We start from the raw sequence: 20,048 nt of genomic DNA on the forward strand, positions 1-20,048 counted from the left end.
TACATTAATCTATTTTTAATATATAAATCAAATTCTATGGTTCATATATGATCCTTTTATAAGCAAATTAATCCAATTTTATATATAAATCAAAATTTTAAATTTATATATAATGATCCAATCTGACGATTTTAATTAAATAATTATTTAACATGTCATGACTTGACTAAATGAGTTATCATATGAATAACTTCAAATAATAAAAGTACTATATTAATTAAATAATTAAATATATATATAATAGAATTATAATTTTTTAATTTATTTCTTCATCATAAAATCGATCGTAAATTCTACTTTCTCAAAGAGTTATTTTCTTACATGTCGAATAAAATCATAACTCTTACGCGAGATCGACTTTTATGGTCGCTTACTTATTTTATCAAATTAAATTGAAATGTGATTCCATTTGAGTCTTCCCTCGGTGCACCTTAATTATACGGTTGAGCTGTCCATCCTTGGTCTTCATTGCAGCAGCAAGTCCGACTTGGCCATGTCTTACACTGAATCACAAGATAAATAACTGATTCAAGGTCACATTTCAATTTCACAGTATTATTGCACATTAGAATTGAATTGTTATCTGAAAATTCTTTAGCGAAGTCAATAAAACAATTTTCTGATAATTAGGAATTATTTAATTAGCGAAGCCACCAAGAACTGGAAATGTGTTCCGTAACAATGCATAAGGAAACCTGATTCTCGTGGGATCAGGACCATTGCTTCTCCGCAACGCAGAATCTCGACCGTCGGGTCTTCGCCCTTCCTCTTTCGAACAACGCCCTTCCTCTTCCTCGAACAACGCTTCCGCCGTCACATTTCGTAGGTGCATGCTTCGTTGCCTCGGCTGCCGGTGGCTCTCGCCTTCAGCTCCTCCGTCGTCCTTCTGTCGTTTTCCTCGCCTTTTATCCGACCTCCCTCATCCTCCGGTTGCCGCTATGGGTGAGAGCGCAGGCCGCGGTGGTTCTGCTGAGGCAAAAGGCCCCAAATCCAAACATCCCCCCTCACCGGCCTCCGCCGACAAAGACCAAGCCTACCTCGACGCCGTCATCCAGAAGAGAGTCACGCTATTCGAGACCATTCAAGCCCAACAGAAGGCGGAGCGCCTCAAGCTCGACGGAGAACCCATCAAGTACGACTATTTTGTCTCGTCTTACATTTTTAGTTTACAGAGGATACTGGTCTTATAATCTTTGTTGGTCGCACAAGACATCCTTGAAATAGCTGACCATGTTTAGATTATAGAACAAGATTGATGCTATGCATCGGGTTTTAGATAAGAATTAGAAACATACCTCGTGTAAAATACTGCTGGGTTTAAAATCGTAGTTTTACAACCTTGCTTGCACACATCTCTTTTAAGTAGTAGTAGTAGTATTCTAAAATTTTGAATGTTCATATCATTTATTAAATCCAATAGATGAAGCCAGTGAATTCTGGTTTTAATGCTTAACATTCATACTGTAGATTATTTTCATGTGTACATTTCTTCTCTAAATTGTTGTGTTTTAATTAATTAATTATTATTATTTTATTCTGTAAGTTTCTGCTTTCTAGAATAAAATTGCCTGATGGGACAGTCAAAGAAGGGAAGAAGTGGTTAACATCACCAATGGATATTGCTAAGGAAATATCAGCTGGATTGGCTGCAAGTGCATTAATAGCTCAAGTAACTATTTTTTCATAAGCATCTTTACTTAACAACATCTTTCATGATATGCATCCCTAATGCTGTGTTATTTTTCCTATCTATACCATTTCTATCCAAGTGAAAGGTAAAACATAAGTTTTTTTGTGATCAACCGTCTTGCAGGATTATGTTATTTTATTCATTATTCTATTATTTTGTTAGGCTGAGTGTTAATGTGGTTTTGTCTTTCTTCTCTCTTTCACAATTTAGCTATCTTTTGACATACATAGAGTCGAATGTCGCTTCTTTTTATGTCCCAAAGCTTTTCAAGTTTGTTCGGTTTCTTTGGTTTCATCATGCATCTATTTTCTCAGAAGCCATCACAGAGCTTTGCCAAACTAAACATTGGCTGAACAGAGGTCTGAGATCAACTGTTAACACCAACTTCTGTTTAAACTTATCTTGTTTTCTCTTTTAGCTACTAACACGTTTAAGCTTGTTGCCTTTGCGACTCATCACTAAAACTTATACTTTGGAATTTCCCTTTGAATAATTTTCACCTACATTACAGTAGATGCTTTCGTTTAGAAGAAAATCTTTAATTAAGTGGTCTTGTATTATTCAGTCCATTGGTCCGTAAATACTGACATGACACCTGTATTAAAAAGGAAAAACAGCAGGAGCACACGCTAGCTCCCTTCTTTTTTCATTAGTTAATTCTGACGATCAAGGCAAATTATTCTGTGGTTGACTATTACTAGCAAAATCTTCTTCGACATTGTCTATAATATTCCCTTTCTTATGTCGGCATTAAGGTAAATGGAACTCTCTGGGACATGACAAGACCTCTTGAAGGTGACTCAGACCTTAGGTTGTTTAAATTTGATGACAATGAGGGGCGTGACACCTTTTGGCATTCTAGTGCTCACATTCTAGGACAGGTAATATTGTATTGAGTCTCGTTTCTTAGTTCTGTTTTAAAAAAATGTGAAATTAGCAAAGTTACACATGATAAATGAAATTAACTATCATATGGTGTCATTATAGTCCCTTGAGATGGAGTATGGATGCAAGCTATGCATTGGACCATGTACTACAAGAGGAGAGGTGATTACAATGTTTGGTTGTCTTCTAATTTTGAAGCACTTTCTCTGCCACTAATTGCTACTTTTCCTTTTTTTTCTTGTCCTTCACCTTGTCTGGATAATATTTAAAGACATCTTGGCTCACAATTTTGCAGGGTTTCTACTATGATGCTTTCTATCATGACTTGACATTGAACGAGGAGAATTTTAACCAAATTCAGTCTCGGGCAAGCAAAGCTGTTGGGGTATGATTTATTTAACTATTATATGTTGCCTGACAATGTTTTACATAATTGGTAATTTCTCTTGTTTTCTCTATTTTTTGGCATTTGAATCCTTTTCTAACCAACATTGTTTAATATTCTTAAGATATATAGGCTGAGAAAAAGTTATCCCTACTAAAGGTTCTGTTTTCATATTTCCAAATGTTTCAACTATTGACAGAGTGAAGTTTTTTTTTAAAATCATTTTCAAGTAAAAAATTTACTTTATATTTTGATACAAGCACGTTTAATTATCTAATCCAGAGGCTTTTCACTGTAATGTAGTTTGAATAAAAGTAATGCTAGATATTTACCTTTAATATTGATTGATTAAAATAAATACTATATATTTACCTTATGTGTAAAATATAATACAACACTGAATGATTTTTTTGTATATTCTGTTAAAAGGAATGCTAAATATTTACCTTATGTGGAAAATGTACGACAACCCTGAATGTTCTGTTTCATATTTTGTTCCAGGAAAAACAACCATTTGAGAGAATTGAGGTGACAAGGGATCAAGCGCTTGAAATATTTGCTGAAAACAAATTCAAGGTAATTGAGTAATTCCTTTGGAACAAGGTACATGTTACTACTCGTTGATAACATGATGGTTTGAGGATGTGTTTAATGGTTTCTTTTACTGAAAGAAAACACACCGTGTAAAATTTGGATAGCTAATTAATCATAATTATAAAAAAATGTTTTTGTGATCTTGTGTCATTTTATTTGCAACATTGGTGATTTGTAATTTGTATATTAAGATTTGGTGATGCATGCAGGTGGAAATCATCAATGAATTACCTGAGGATAAGACAATCACTGTATATAGATGTGGCCCTCTAGTTGATCTTTGTCGTGGGCCTCATATCCCCAACACATCTTTTGTCAAAGCATTTGCTTGTCTGAAGGTGATGTTTGTTCTTTGTTACTGATTCACCAGTGATGCAACAGTTGCATTTACTATTATTACATTTCCTTTATATTCTATAATTTTAGGCATCCGCTTCATATTGGAGAGGGAAATCTGATCGAGAGAGCCTACAGAGAGTCTATGGTATATCATTTCCAGATTCAAAACGTCTCAAGGTAACTGAGTTTACTTGATTAATTTGGTACCTTGCCATTGTTTCATTCATTTGACTTGATAATTCATGTCGTATTCATGCTATGAATTTGCATTTTTAGTGATCTACAATTGTCGTGTAACTTGCCTATACTTGGATAATATGTCAAACTATCAACTACAGTAGATGCATAATAGTGGATCTCACAAAGTGTTTTTTCCAGCAAAATCCTCTCAAGATTAACTGTGCCTAATGCTTGAATCCGTGAACACATTCTCCTTTTGCTATAGCTAGTAATGTTTTTCCTGTAGGTTTGGTTTGTTGAATCCTTTTGGCATTTTCTGCCTCTCTCCAGGCTGGGAGTGTTATGATCTTATTCTTAGTCGTGCATCAAGGATTGTGAAATCTAATACTGTAGTTGCCAAACTTGGTACTTATAGATATAGGTTGGAATGTTAAGTTTCTACTTGATTCATTTTGATCATATTTCTACGGTAGCTTAAGTTACTTGATCAGTCAAGTCCATAATGAGACACACCACAATCTATCAATTATCAGCTGTGTTTCTTGAGTATAGGATGTTCTGCCAAAAGGTTAGGCAAGCCAATGATTTCTCGGCACTTCTTTTTCTCTATTGCAAATGCATTTATCCCAAGGATACTTTTACATGTTTCATGTATCTGTTTGCAATTTCATTATTGCAAATGCATTGGAATCTCCACAACAATGTGGTTTTGGTTTCTTACATTAACCTTAAGGTGAACCACACATAATGAGTTTTTATATCCATTTTAACAATTGTGTTTTCAGGAATATCTGAACCAGATAGAGGAAGCAAAGAAACGTGACCACAGGATACTTGGACAGAATCAAGACCTTTTCTTTTTCCACCAACTTAGGTTTTTTGAGAGTGCCTTTGTCTATTTTTTTAAACAAAAAAAGCCACTTGCTGGGGAATATGAATCCTTTCTTTTTCTGTAATATTCAGTCCTGGGAGCTGCTTCTTCCTTCCACATGGAACCAGAATTTACAACAAGTTAATTGAGTTCTTGAGAGCCCAATACAGAGATAGAGGGTATCAAGAGGTTACTCTCTTTTCTGAAAAAGCAACCCATTCCTGGATAATACTAGAGATTCCTTCTTTATTGATTGTTTCTTGTTTTAATCTGTAGGTCCTGACACCAAATATGTTCAATATGCAACTGTGGGAAACTTCAGGTCATGCTGCAAATTACAAGGAAAACATGTTTGTTTTTGAGGTGATTTTGTGGAAATTTTTAGTTGAACTGATAGTTTGCATTTTAATATGCTGACTTCACATGCTCTATACTTTGTATAACCATACCTTGTTGTTACTGTAATTATTTGGTCTCAGATAGAGAAGCAAGAATTTGGACTTAAACCAATGAATTGTCCTGGTCATTGTTTAATGTTTGAGCACCGAGTGCGTTCATATAGAGGTGAGCTAACAGTTATTTGAAATGCATTTTGTATACCTAGTCATTACCTGTTCTGTTGTGCTAAAGATCAATAGTTAGGCAGTTCGCTCACCGAAAACTGTTGATTGCTACATCTCATGCCCAAAGCAAACACAAATTCTTATCTTGCATAATCATTTAGATGGATGCAATCGATTCCTTATTTATAGGTGTTGATCTGTTACTAAACCATCTTGTGGCTACCCAACCATTTGAATTGCTAAGAAATTTCAGAACTCTTCAGGCAAGTATATAAATTACAATGCAATAAAAATTGTACTGGTTAGAAATATTATGTTATTGGTCCCACGTTGGGTGTGGGTATTATGTTGAATCTTCTATCTGTTATTATTTCTTCATGTCATCCTTCCAACTCACATTTAATTCGAGGATCATATAGCATTTTAGAAACAAAGAAAATTTGCTTTGTTTATTCACAAGATGGCTCCATCAAAGATATTATCTAGGCACTGCCAATGTATTTAAAGCACTCTAGTCTATGTGAATGGGTAGCAGATTGTCATGTCTATAGAGTCTAGGCAAGTATTATTGTGCTTTCCGAGACAAGGTGGTTGTCTCAGATTATGACAGAGATGCATGGGTTTTGAAAAATCAGTCCTTATATGTATGTTGGGGGAATGCTTTTATGCAGCAAAGAGGATAAACTAAGCTCATTTGGTTAAGGACTGCTTAACACTTGGGGTTACTTGCATATTGTCAAGAAATTCGTGGTCTTTGCCAGTTGCTTGATATCCTCTTTGACCATTCAAATGCTTTTGCAGAATTACCTCTACGCCTAGCTGATTTTGGAGTGTTACATAGGAACGAGCTCAGTGGTGCACTTACTGGTTTAACACGTGTGAGAAGGTTTCAACAGGTAATGATCATTACTACTTGTATACCTCAACAGACTAACTTATTGTATGTTTTATCCAACACGCCGGTGCGTATTTTTCTTATTTGATTATGGCATTCATTCATGCAGGATGACGCTCACATATTTTGCAGGGAGAGCCAGGTATGTTTTAGAATGATTCATGTGATTTTATAACTAGATGTTTCACAATTTCTAACTCGTTGAGCAAGCATTATGGTCTTAGTTTCTAGTTGCACTAACTTATTTTTATTCATCCCACATATTGAAGTACATTATAAATGTTGTAGTTTTTTAAAAACTAAAGAGTGAAAATTTTTGAATTTGATAACTACTCTCTTTGATTCCTTATTTTTCCTAATGTTATACACAAGGTTCAAAACCTCGAGTTGTGTCAAAGTTTCGATCTTTGATTGGAATGATACTATTTTGGTATTGTGTTGATGTTTTGATGCATGTTGTCCGTAATGGATTAGAGTTGAAAAAGGAAGCACATGAAGTACAAGGAGACATTGCCTGTTTTAAATCTTGTTCCATGCCGAGCAAAAATAATCGAAATATATTATTTCGATAAATTATTGAAACTTAATATCACTCAGCACATACAATATCTCCTTCCTTTACTTCATCCTCTTCCTCCTTCAACCACCAATTTGTCACCGACACCATGCATCATAACGTTGACACGATACTGGAACAGTACCTTTCCGGTCAAAGACGGAAACTACGGCACGGCTCGAGATTTCGAACTTTGGTGCCAAGCGATATTGAGTTTTGGTGATTTAGCAAAATGATACGTTTTGATCGTTTCACCTAGTACGGTATGGGTACGAGATTTTAAGCCATGATTATACATGTACAGTGAGTTAGAAGTTATTGCAAAGTGATTGCTTTTAGTTGCATCTCTAAGTTCTGTTACATCACGATCTTGTATTATAATATCTAAAAGACTGCATATTCTTCTTCCTGATACACAGCCATGGTGAATATTGTATTAAATTATTCCATGTAGATATCATTTCCATACCTTACCTGAGTTTCTTTGGCATGACCCTTTTGATGCTTTTATGTTGCATCGATTATTTAATTGACCAAACATTTAATTGTATATCTGTACATGCTCTCTTTTTTTTTTCCTCCTATCTCTCAATTTTATGTTTTTATTTACTTGATGATTGTAATTTTTTCTCTGAAACAAAAGATTTCTTAACATGTATATTTAGTATTTTTAGTCGTCTTTAAGATTAAGGTAGATTGTTTAAGAGGTAAAATTGCAGAAGCTAAATTGACATTCTTTGTTGCCAAATCTTGTTTATTCTTGCCGGTCCACTCATATTTATAATATCAATAGGATAATAATGGCGCTATGTTATCGCTTATCGGCATCCTAACATTGTTACACCTTTTTTTTCTTTACTACAGATAAAGGAGGAGGTCAAGAATGTATTGGATTTCATTAGTTATACCTATGGTGTATTTGGGTTTACCTTTGAGTTGGAGTTGTCAACGGTACAGTACTTTGCCTTAGCTTTGTTATTGTCCAATATCATGGTCTTCTGTACCATGCATTTCCTGTAGCTGGTGGTTTAAGTGCACATTTTTTTCTATTCTATATTCTCCTCATCAAGTTCATTGTCACTTGATAGTAAATTTTTATAATATTACAACCATTTATTGCATTTTTATTTTTATTTATCTAATTTTTTTTATACTTTGTTGATAATATGTTGGAGAATAAAGCTAATCCAAATGCTATCTTGCAAAATATCTTAGTAGGGGAACATGTAAAAGATTAACAATGGCTAGCTTTTGAAGAAGATTGATGAATGACAAGGTGTTTTCATGTAGCATATATGACCATCGGGTTGCATCCATCATACCAGTAGCAAAAACTGTTCCCATATGCTAGTCAGTAAGGCAATACTATTAGCCTACTAATTTTAAGATACTAGATCCTTTACAGAATATTCCAATCAAGAAAATGCTCAGTCAAGGCAATCTGGAACGACCTTAGGCATCTTCGAAGGCATGATTGATAAGTGTAGTCATTTCCTGATTCTATTGATCTTTCAGCCGAGCTATGCATGATATGACAATATAAAGCAACCAATAAAGGTTCATTGGGGTTGAAGATAAAACTGATTAAGGTAGAAGAGATACATGCATTTCTAGAGGCATAATAGGTTGCATTTTCTACAGCCTTGTTCAATTTATCTGAAGTTTCAGCTTGTTTCTTAGCAATACAACAATATTTTACTATAAATTGTATTTTTGAAGGAAATAGTGAGGGCAGTGGTGAGATCAGAAGCAGAGTTGGATATAAAAAAATTGAAGGTGCCTAAGGGGAAGAAGATATAGCAAAAACGCTAAACATATTGCACATTCAAAATGATCTATCATTGTGTATTTAGTAAAATTTCGTTTTTATTGTTAGGATAACTCTAAGCTGTTTGAGCTTCTCAGCATTAAATTACTGTTATTTAAGTGAATATCAGTGAGAAATCATTTACCATTTTTTTCTTCTCTCCATTTCTTTTTTCCTTTTCTTGGGTGTGCTTGTTGCATGATGTTTTTGACAAGGCATTAAATGACTGGATGTTTCCTGAATCAAGAAAACAACACCTCTATAATTGTTAACTTTAGTTTGATTCACAATCGTCTTAGTTGTCCTGATGTATGTAATCATTCACATGAGTGATTAAATAAAATATATACATCAAATGAATGGCCCTTCTATTCTGTTGATTTACATGTAAACAAATGAAATGCAATATCTATTACATTAGTTGTTTTTATTGCCACCACTTTTAATTATATTGATGTATGGAAAGTACAGCGGCCGGAAAAGTACTTGGGAGAAATAGAGGTATGGGATAAAGCTGAGGCCGCTCTTACAGAAGCTTTAAATGAATTTGGGAGGCCGTGGCAGGTACTTACCTTTGCTGTCTATCATCAATTACTTTTTGGGTTCTTAATGCTTGCTTCCGAAATCCAATAGAAAGCAGCCAAAATGAACAGAATCTTGAAGTTGCAGCTTGCAGATTATGCAGAAACTGCTGTTGAATTAATGTTTTACGTTCATGGACATACATTGCATGGAAATGTGTTTCTTTCCCTGCATAAATATGGAGATCAGTAGTACTTTTATGCTTTCAATTTACACCATTCATAGCTTGATGACGTCTGGTATAGGCAAGGGTAAAACTTTGCTGTATACAACTTCTTGGGATTATGGTTTACACTTTGCAGACTACATGTTTCAAGTATTAGCTGTAAACTACTACTGCCCTCAGCTTTGCTCTTGGTGTTCCTTCTTGCAAGTATATGTGTCTGCATGCAGTTTTCCTCTACATTCTTGTTTCTTTAGGAGAATCAATTGAATAGATGAGCAAATATTTCATACAGATCAATGAAGGGGATGGTGCATTCTATGGGCCAAAGATTGATATTGGTGTTTTTGATGCATTGAAGAGAAAATTTCAATGTGCAACTCTACAGGTGATGCACCCAAACGCATGCATCATGTTTTTTTTTTTTTTGGACAAACAAAATCATCAAATCTAACCTATGGATATGTTGCTACAGTTGGACTTTCAGCTTCCTCTTCGCTTCAAATTAAGTTATTCTGCAGAAGATGAAGCTAAACTAGAAAGACCTGTGATGATTCACAGAGCCATCTTAGGCTCTGTTGAACGAATGTTTGCCATCCTTTTAGAACACTATAAAGGAAAATGGCCTTTCTGGATCAGCCCTCGTCAAGCCATTGTTTGCCCTGTATCTGAAAAATCACAAAGTTACGCAGAGCAGGTAACTAGATTCCAAATATACCTTTTATTTGTGTTTGCAATTTTGATACTCACATACACATGTTTAGTTAAAATGATATTTCTTGCTGATGGAATCAGCTATTGCTTCTCTTAAAATGATCATGTTTTTAGATTAATATTTATATTAGCATTTATAAAATCGTTTCCAGTTTCCACTTTTCACTCATTATACTTGTGGATAAGTTGTTTATTATCAGAGCATTTATCTAAGTAGACTGCTGTATTACTGTTCTTACATGTGTTTGGGGCCCACTGAGGTGCTAAACACCATCAAGACAACATTTTGAGTTGTAATTGACTTAGCTTCTATCCATTGCAATTTTAGCAGATTCTTTTTTGGTAGAATCCTCAAGTTTTAAAGTTTAGCTGAACTTGTGTTGATTCACGATACCAGACTATCAAGCTGCTCTAATACTTTTTATGATTGCAAATTATTATTTTTTCCTTGCCCACTTTACCTAGAAATAATAAGTTTGTTCATAATTTGTTATTCTTTCTTTGACCTACTTGTTATTTCTTTTCTGAATTCTAAATATTCTACACCTTTTTCATTATACTTAGCTGTTCCTATATTAGCAGATTTGGGTACTTGTTTATCATTACATGTTTGTTGCTGATTATGTTACTGCAGGTACGAGATAAGATACACCAAGCTGGTTATTATGTTGATGCTGACCTAACGGACAGAAAGATACAGAAGAAGGTATGTTCTTGTTCTTAAATGCTACATGTAGTTGGATTCTAAAATTTTGAAGTCACTTAGAGATAATATATTTTATATATAAAAATTCTAAAAGAATGTGGGAATTTTTGGTTAGTGGGCTGGCCTTTGAGCTGCCAACTTACTACCCAGTTGGGCACAACTTGCAGGCCGAGAAAATTGCAGTTGGTACAAGCCTGCAAGTCATGCTGAGGATAAGCCAAACTGTGCCAGGCTGATGTGGCTCAGTCTGATATACATCACTAGTTCGAATATTGCACTTATAATAACTATTTATCTACAATTGCATCATAGGCATCTTTTAAGAAGTAATCTTGTTCGGCTATTATAATGGTAAAAGGCTGATTTAGTGATTCTTAAATTCTTCAAAGGGATATGATACTACTCATGCTAGACATTGATTAAAGTCCAACAATATGTCTGAATGACATCATTGTCATGGCTTGAATGGCCGCCTGGTGGGGGGAGTGTACGGCATGGTCACCTAGTGGGGAATGAACAGATGTGTATTACAGTCTGGTCAATCTCCATAAGATGCTTCATCCGTTTGGTGGTACCATCATACAAACAATATAGTAACACTGTCATTCTATTTGATCACCGATTCACTATGATATCTAACTCATAGTCATGCAAGTTGTTTTCCCCTTCCTATGATTAGGTGCATCACTAATGGTGTGTTTCAGTTCTATTGCATGGTAAACACTCACTGTGGTTCAATGCTCAGATCTTTTAGTCACCGGAAAGTGTGTATAGCCTTTTAGTCATGAGATAAACACTGCTTATTCTTTTTGTAGCCCACGGCAATTTTTGCTATCATACCTTCTGTAAAACTTGTAATCAAGGTAAAGTAAGTCTTGACATCATTAACTCTTGCATCCTAATTGATAGCATATAGAGGACTGCCTGTTTTAGAGGTTAGACAAAGTGTGAGATAGTGTGTTCTGATAGCAAGATTCATCTTTAAATCGTCAGAAAAAAATGTTTACATTGATTTCAGTATGCCTGACCATGGCTCTAAAAATTAAAACCATGCCTCACTTAACGACACTAGTACAATTTTGATCCCTTTGGATAGATCCTTCATCACTGCTTTTGCAGTGACGATACTGCACCACGTAGATTTTTTATCTGTTTGAGTAAATATACATGGATTGGCTTCTCGGTGAGCTGGAATTTCAACTCTTTGCTGTTATTCTTTAGCTAGTTATAGCCAACGGTATGTTCAACAACCAATATAATCGTGCACATATAGGCACGAATTAATGATTTTTTAACATTCACTAAAGCATTATGGTTTGCTGTGACAGGTACGAGAGGCTCAATTGGCACAGTACAACTTTATTTTGGTGGTTGGAGAGGAGGAAGCAAAAACTGGACAGGTCTACTTGCAATTTTGAGTTGTATTTTTGTTACGTTTATTTCACTCGTTCATAGAATTTGAGATTCACGATATAGGTGCAAGTATATATTTTTTTGTATCAAATAAAATATTATCCGTATGATACATTCGACATGTGTGCAGGTAAGCGTCCGCGTGAGAGATGGTTCAGATCATTCTGTAATGAGTTTGGACGCTCTACTTGAACATTTCCAAAAGGAAGTTGAAGCCTATCATTAAATTAATTTGAAAAAAAAACCGAACATTTGTTCTCATCATTCCATTTTGTTTCATACTTATTTCCATGTCGTTGAAGAATTAAATTATAGTGTGTTTTTGGTGATAATTCTAGCACAAATTCGAAAGTGTAATTTTGACATTGTTACACATTACGTTAGTTGGTGGTGAAATTGACTTAATGGTTTTGGCAATATTTGAAGTCTTGTTATACGAGCGAGGCATTTCGAAAGTTCGTTCACTCGAAATTCAAATTTGCTAGTCTTTATTTTTCCTCAATTCTTTTGAGATATATTGATTTTTTATTTCTTCGTCGACTCCATCTTGATTGTATGCTTGCTTTGTTTGATTGGGTGTTTTATTCTTATTGAAAATAAATTCGAAAAATATAATTTTCATAAAGTTATATTTTTCTACTCATCCCTTTTCGCCAACTCTTTGACCCTCTTACAAATATATGCATAATGATTGAACAAAGGTTCAAGGATGATATTGATTTTGCCTAAATGAATTAAATTTTGATTTTTTTTTTGTTCTTTTTATTTTAAAATATTCTAATCTAATTACTAATTTTGACTATAATTGTTAAATAGATTAACAAACCTCAAAAAAAAAAAAAAGATAACATTTGTTTTTTTAGAAGTATGACAAAATTAAAATGTTTTTTTTTATGCTTTTAGATGACACAGTAGGTATAATACTCTTACTCAAGTACCAAATCCTCTGCAGAGAAGGGCACAACTATTGATTAAACAGAGGTAAATAACTAAATATCAACCAAAAACGAAAAAGGGAAAACGGAGAAGACGATGAGAAGAATTTCACGGGAAAAGATAGGATTGTGTTGTAGGGGAGAAGAGTGTGGAAGATGTGGAAGAGGATGAGAAATGCATCTCGCCGACTGACGGAAGTACTGCCAACTCTGCGCTACATTTACCCGGGTAGAGAACTGAAGGATAGGAGAGGAGAGGAGAGGAAAGCTCCAGTTTCGAGGAACTCTCCCTCGCTTATCCTGGTGGATAACGAACGGAGAGGGGCTGGCGACGCACTCTGTCTGACTGTCAAACAAACCGTGCGGAGGCTGTTCCTCTCCGCGAAATAGGTGGTGGAATCTCTCCTCTCTAACCTTTGTCGCGACCTCGGGAGGGAAAGTGGAGCGTACGCCGCTGAGGGCGATGGTGCGCGGGCGGCGACAGCGAGGGCGTGAGGATTTTCGTACCAGCGGCGAGAGGTTTACTCGAACTGTTTTTGCAACCCAATTAAAGATACATGATCAATGGTCGATAAGAGAAATCAAAATTGATATATGTCAGCTAAAATTAATTGAATTGAATTAAATTAAATTAAAGGAAATACTGGCATTAATTAGTTTGATAAGAGAATACAGCGAACTACTGATTAGGTCCTCTCGCAATCACTTACCGTTCCTTCCCAATTTCGTCGCCGCATATGCAGCTCTTTGTCTCGAACGGGACTTGATTTGGATTTGGATAGGTGGCAACAGGTGGCGCCGCATAAACCGTCCGGTAGGGGGGATACGGGCATTAGGTTGATAAGAGAAATCAGAGATATATAGCAAACACATTATAAATTATGATTCAGGTAGTACAAGAAGATCGAATACCTTGAGGTGCCTGCTGCTGATTGTAGATTTTTTTTTTTTTTTTTTTCATTCAGGTATCTCTGAATCTTTAACTCAATTAGTCTGACGTGGATAACTTTTTCTTAATTTATTTATCAGATAAATTTGAAAGTGTATGATTTCTCATCTTAACTATTAACGTCTTAGATATTAAGTATTCTACTGAGCATTTTACTGTTGCATGGTACATAAAGGCTCATAGAAACTCAAATTTGAAGTTTAAAGAGGAGTACGTGGAAGCAGGATAAGAGTGAATAAGTTGAGTTTAGGGTGGCAAATTGAGTGGAGCTAAGTTAAATTTTATACTCTTCAAATTTAAATTGTTAAAATGATTAATTAATTTTAATTTAATTTATTTTTAATTTAAGTTTGATTTGACTTTAGTATTTATTTGATTGTTTGAAATAATTAATGAAGTTAATGTTTTATTTATTTATAAAAGTGATAATAAAATTTATCTTGAATAATTTATGTGTTTTGGTATTATTTAAATAACGTATCCAACTTTTATAATATCCAAATCACATATCATATTCCCGAAATATCCCTCTTTCTCCCTTGGTCAATTAATCAGTTTCATCTGAAATTAATTAATGGACATATAAAAACTCTAAATTATTTTAAATTGAAATTAATATACTATTAGAAACTTTTTTAATGTATGTATGCTATCGAATATAAATTGAGTAGCAATGAATTTTTAAATTTGTAAAACCTCGATAAAAGTTATTACAAGTTTATTATAAGATTTATGATACTAATACTCATTAATCAACATCACTAATGGATTCTTAGGACTGACTTTCTTTATATATTTATGCACTCATATTTAAATTCGATAACATAAATTGATAGTAGTTTATTTTTGAATTAGTAGAATAAAAATTTAAAAATGTACTCTGAATATAATTCATTGTTATCAATTTACACTAATAAATTTAGATCCGAAGACATATTATATTAATTAAGAAGGTTTCCAATAATACATTAATTTTAATTTAGAATAAACTTGGTACGTGATTTGAATAATATTGAAATCTGCTTAAGCAGTTCCTAAAATACCGAATAATTTACAATCTATCTTTATAAATGAGTTGGTAAATTTGTTTATATAATTAGTTTTGTGTATATTGAATGGCAAGCTGAATATCAAATTTACATAACAGTTGACGAAGCATTTGTTCGGCCGCAAGATCCAAGCAAAATCTGGCTGCCCGGTTCTTACTCTTGTTTTTTTTTTTTTTTTTTTTTTTTTTTGCAGAAAAAGAGTAAGAAAGCTTGAAACAGGCAAACGAAGAAGCAGCAGCAGTCGCAGCGAAGCTGGGCATTGGAAATGGCATAGATTAGTTATTATTATTCTATTTTATAACAAAAGCAATAGCATCTAGCCGTCTTAGCTCAGCTGGTAGAGCGCGTGGCTTTTAACCACGTGGTCGTGGGTTCGATTCCCACAGACGGCGTTTTTTTGTAATGTCAGTATATTTTGTGGAAATACTATTGTAACGACATCAAAATAACCTTTCCAAAAAAAATTTATTAGAAATTTATGTAAATAATTATAATATATCATTCTTTATAATAATAATTTAAAATCATATGCACACGCTATCATTATCAATCTAACAAAAACAATAAATATTTTCATATACAACTTATATATGACCATTTGTTATATTATAACAATAAATTGGATTCTCTTAAAACAATTATCCTGGTACATTTGTGTTCAACTTGAAATCACAATCGTTGAAAAATAGTCTAAGATGAAATCACAATGGAATTTAAATTGTCAATAAAACAACGTTATTTTGATTACTATCCAATGTGCAAAAAAATGTTAGATCAAAAACTATAAGTAGATAATACAATTATTTGGAGATATAAATTGCATAAGCGATTCAAATACAACAATGCACTTATTCAACAATTAAGATTTTATCTCAAAAAGCTCAAGTCATTTCTAACACAAAAAAAAAACCAATCATTACAAATAAATTAAGATATACCATCATAAGACCACCCATGAACCTCATCTTATGTTGAGGTATTTCTCTAGCCGAAGATACCCACAGCCTCCAAACACGTGGGCAAAACATTTATGGGAAGATCACTATTGTCTGTTATTACATTCTTTTTTGCAATTCTACTTCATCGTAACCAACTCAGTTATGCTTAAGAGGTTATCCATTATGTTCTCAATGTATAATTTGTTGCGTCTCCCATCACTACATTATGTTTGTTAGGCAGAAAATGCCAATAACTATTAAATATAATGAAAATTGGTACCAGGTAAAAAGAGGATTTCGGATGCAAACTTATCAATCCATGAAATGACTCTGGCAATTGGTTGCTGATACATTTCAGTATGAACTGTTTCTAAGAGTTGCTAAGTGAAAGTCACTAAACTTTCAGTGATTTTCTTATTAAGTGCTAATTTGTTTTTAAAGAGGAACCAAGTATAATTTCTGGATGTTCATATATCTACACCCAGTTCATCAGGTGCTTCTTGAATGTCTCCAACTATAGAAAGAACCATTTCAAGATAAAGGCAGATTCTAAATATAACTTCTAATGATCTCCCTGCGAAATAACTGAAAATAACAGTGAAATATATGCAGGATCTAAATCACGTATCAGGAACACAACTTCGGGCTTTCATTTTTAAGCTATTTGCACTGAACATTGAGTAATCACATTAACCTATCCAGCAAAAATTAGAGGTATGCACATATCTGTTTCATGTAATAAAGGTGTGCCCAATTCTGGTATAAATCCTAGACAATCCAGGTAAAGGCAGAAAGGATTCAGCTGTTGCCAATATAAATAAAGTGTTTCTTTAATAAAGCTACATGCATACGAACTTCTATACACATCTCACAAGGTGAAAAGAAAAATAATATCCAAGTTTTTTTCAATTTTGAAGTGAAAAAAAATCCTTTACCTAAATTACAGAAAAAATAATAGAATTTGTTTTCCACCATCAATTTCTTTCCTTCCCCTTTCGATCTTTCTAAGTAAACAAAGTCTTGCCCCTGGGGTATAACTAAGTTGATTACGACGGAGCATACTTGTAGAAGATGATAAAGATTCGAATCTCCACAAGAAGAGGGCAAAGGTTCGAATCTCAGAGAAATCGAGCAATATCCTCTTCTGTCGTGACTAACTATAATTTTTCGATTTAACTCCTCTCACATATGATCATAAGACCGACTATATAAAACCGCTAAGATAACAAATTTCATCTTTTACATAAAAGTAAACAAAGCCTTAAATTAGCCACCGCGTTGACTCGCCAACATTTAGAATGTTATAGTTAAATGATAATGAAAAATAAAATTCCAATGAATGCATCGCCCAAACCAGCGGCGGAGCGTGCAGTTTCTCACGACGGTTTGTCTCTAACTCTAATGGAGCCTTCCTTTCTACACATTTACTTCACATAACTATTCTAATTATCCTTCCTAAACCTTCGAATAAAAAAAAAAGATAAAAAAGACAACGAGTGAAAGGCCAGAGTACGAAACAAAAACGATAATATCACGAACAAGACTTTATGATATTGTTTTTATTAGTAATGACTATTTTCTTTAAAAAAACAAAATCTGTTTAACAGTAATAAGATGGACCTTTTTAAGAAACACTATTTATTACTTGCTTGTTTTAGTAAGCTTCAGGAGCATTACAGTTTCTTGCGCAACAATCAATTTTTCACGTACTTGCTTGTTTTAGTATGCTTTAGGAGCATTACAGTTTCTTGCGCAACAATCAATTTTTCACGTAAATAGTTCTTTAATATAGTGAAAAGTAAACGAAATTTAAAAAGGTCTAATTTATCGTCTGAGTTCATCCGCCCTTTGTCCGACCGAACATACTCTGCCTTAATATATCAAAATAAAACTACAAATCAATTTTATGACCAGTTGAATCGTGATTTTACGATCAGCTCGATTATAGTTTTGTGATCAAGGCAAAATTTACAGCTAAATGGCTGCTGAATCAGCCCGGCCGCAATTTAGTATCCGCCTCAGCTGCCTGCTAAGCATCTGCCTGTCAGCCAGAAGGCAGCAGTGGTGGATATGGAAATGGTATTTTGGGAATGGATTTGGTTATTAATTTTAAATGTTTGGTAGATGAGTTATTAATCCTAAAAATAGATGGGGGTGTATCAGATAATATCTAGAAAATTTAGGTGCAAGTTCAGTAAATTGTTGAAAAGATTTTAATAAAGAATTTACTATAAATTCAACGCACAGCGTAACTCTTCGCACTGCTTGCGCTGATTTGGTGGGGATGGAAGCTGAATTGATCCCGGGATTGCCGGAGGAGATCGCGTGGGAATGCCTCGCCCGCGTCCCCTTCGTCAACTTAGGTGCCGCCCGCGCCGTCTCCAAGCTTTGGAAGAGAAGCATCGAGTCCGCCCCTTTCCATGGCCTCCGCAAGTCCACCGGCGTCGCCGACTCTGTCGTCGCCGTTTCCCAGGCCCAGATACCAGAGAATGAGCCCGTGCATCCCTCCCCGTCCCTCTACCGCTTATCTTTCCTCGACCCCGCCACCGGCGCCTGGAGTTGCGCGCCTCCCGTCCCTGGCGGCCACCGCTCCCTCCCGCGGTTCTGCCAGATCGTATCCGTCGGCTGCGAGCTGGTGGTCGTCGGCGGGTGGAACTCCCGCACCTGGGCCGCGTCCGACGAGGTCCACATCTACGACTTGGCGAGAAACTCATGGCGCACTGGGGCCCCCATGCCCGGCCCGGCGCGCTCCTTCTTCGCGTGCGCAGGGTCACCGGAGCGCCGAATGGTGTTCGTGGCCGGCGGCCACGACGAGAGCAAGAACGCGCTGAGGTCTGCGCTAGCCTACGACGTGACCTCCGACGCGTGGGTGCGGCTGCCCGACATGGCGCGGGCGCGAGACGAGTGCTGCGGAGTGCTCGCCCGGGACGCCTTCCAGGTGTTGGACGGGTACTCGACGGAGGCGCAGGCGCAGTTCATGCGGAACGCGGAGTCGTTCGACGTGAATGCTTGGCGGTGGGGTCCGGTGGAGGAGGAGAAGCTGGACGAAGCGGTATGCCCGCGCACGCGCGTGGTGGGCGGGGACGGCAGGATGTACATGTGCCTGAAGTCGAGGGGGGTGGCAGCGCTGAAGGAGGGGGAAGGGTGGCAGACGGTGGCGGAGCTGCCCGACGACATGCGGGTGGCGCTGCAGATGGTGGCGTGGCAAAGGGGGCTCATTGTGTTGGGCTCCGGCAACAAGTCCAGGGACCAGGTCGTCTATGTGCTGGACCTGAAGACGGGCAAAAAACCGGGCAAGTGGCGGAGGTTGGACTTACCGCGTGAGTTCTCCGGCCATGTTCAAGCTGCGTGCTCCTTTCGTATTTAGATTCGCCTTCTTCCGTGCTCTGTTGTTTCCTGTGCTTTGGTTTTCTCAATCAATTTCTAGCGATGATTAAAACTTCAACGATCATAAATAATTGGTAAAAGCACAGCTATAGATGAATCGATTCCAACTAGCAATCACAAAAGGATTCCTAACTTAGAATGAGAGGGAAAAAAAGGCTTTTGATTTGGCATGCACAATTCAACCACTGCTATCTATACTTCTAAAATTAGGAAACGTTTGGCAGTTTGGAAAGGTTGAAATTTCCAGCCCAAATTTAAGTTCTCAATTTGTGAACTATATTTAACGCGAATGCTTCTCTTAAGATCATTTCCAAATGGCCATTGCATACTGTATAATGTTTCTCTTACGGTTTTGGCAGTGCAATTAGTTGTTCAATGGCCTTCCATTAACAGGAGCCCCTGGAGCCTTCTAATATTGTCTGCTTCTAGAGCCCCTGGAGCCCCGGA

At 35.9% G+C, this 20,048-nt stretch overlaps 2 protein-coding genes and 1 non-coding gene across 3 annotated transcripts; all 3 read left to right on the plus strand.

Annotated features, from left to right (window-relative positions):
• The first annotated feature begins 784 nt into the window (after nt 1-784).
• Nucleotides 785-12,760, plus strand: LOC141824614 (threonine--tRNA ligase, mitochondrial 1). The gene is made up of 21 exons (XM_074711931.1): nt 785-1,132; nt 1,558-1,669; nt 2,446-2,571; nt 2,678-2,737; nt 2,871-2,960; nt 3,462-3,536; nt 3,764-3,892; nt 3,981-4,070; nt 4,859-4,947; nt 5,037-5,133; nt 5,221-5,307; nt 5,424-5,508; nt 6,309-6,403; nt 6,512-6,544; nt 7,823-7,909; nt 9,237-9,329; nt 9,806-9,898; nt 9,986-10,207; nt 10,859-10,930; nt 12,259-12,330; nt 12,474-12,760. The coding sequence occupies exons 1-21, from the start codon at nt 831-833 to the stop codon at nt 12,567-12,569; spliced, it is 2,205 nt and encodes a 734-aa protein (XP_074568032.1). The 5' UTR covers nt 785-830; the 3' UTR covers nt 12,570-12,760.
• Nucleotides 12,761-15,595: 2,835 nt separating this feature from the next.
• TRNAK-UUU (transfer RNA lysine (anticodon UUU)) lies at nt 15,596-15,668 on the plus strand. Its single transcript has one exon. It is a non-coding gene; the product is annotated as a tRNA-Lys (tRNA).
• Nucleotides 15,669-18,498: 2,830 nt separating this feature from the next.
• Nucleotides 18,499-19,606, plus strand: LOC141825669 (F-box/kelch-repeat protein At1g15670-like). Its single transcript, XM_074713054.1, has one exon. The coding sequence runs from the start codon at nt 18,499-18,501 to the stop codon at nt 19,579-19,581; it is 1,083 nt and encodes a 360-aa protein (XP_074569155.1). The 3' UTR covers nt 19,582-19,606.
• Nucleotides 19,607-20,048: the final 442 nt, after the last annotated feature.

The sequence above is a fragment of the Curcuma longa genome, chromosome 3 (assembly GCF_044706935.1).
Source record: "Curcuma longa cultivar G26 ecotype Majalengka, Jawa Barat chromosome 3, ITB_CL_G26_1.1, whole genome shotgun sequence".
NCBI lineage: Eukaryota > Viridiplantae > Streptophyta > Magnoliopsida > Zingiberales > Zingiberaceae > Curcuma > Curcuma longa.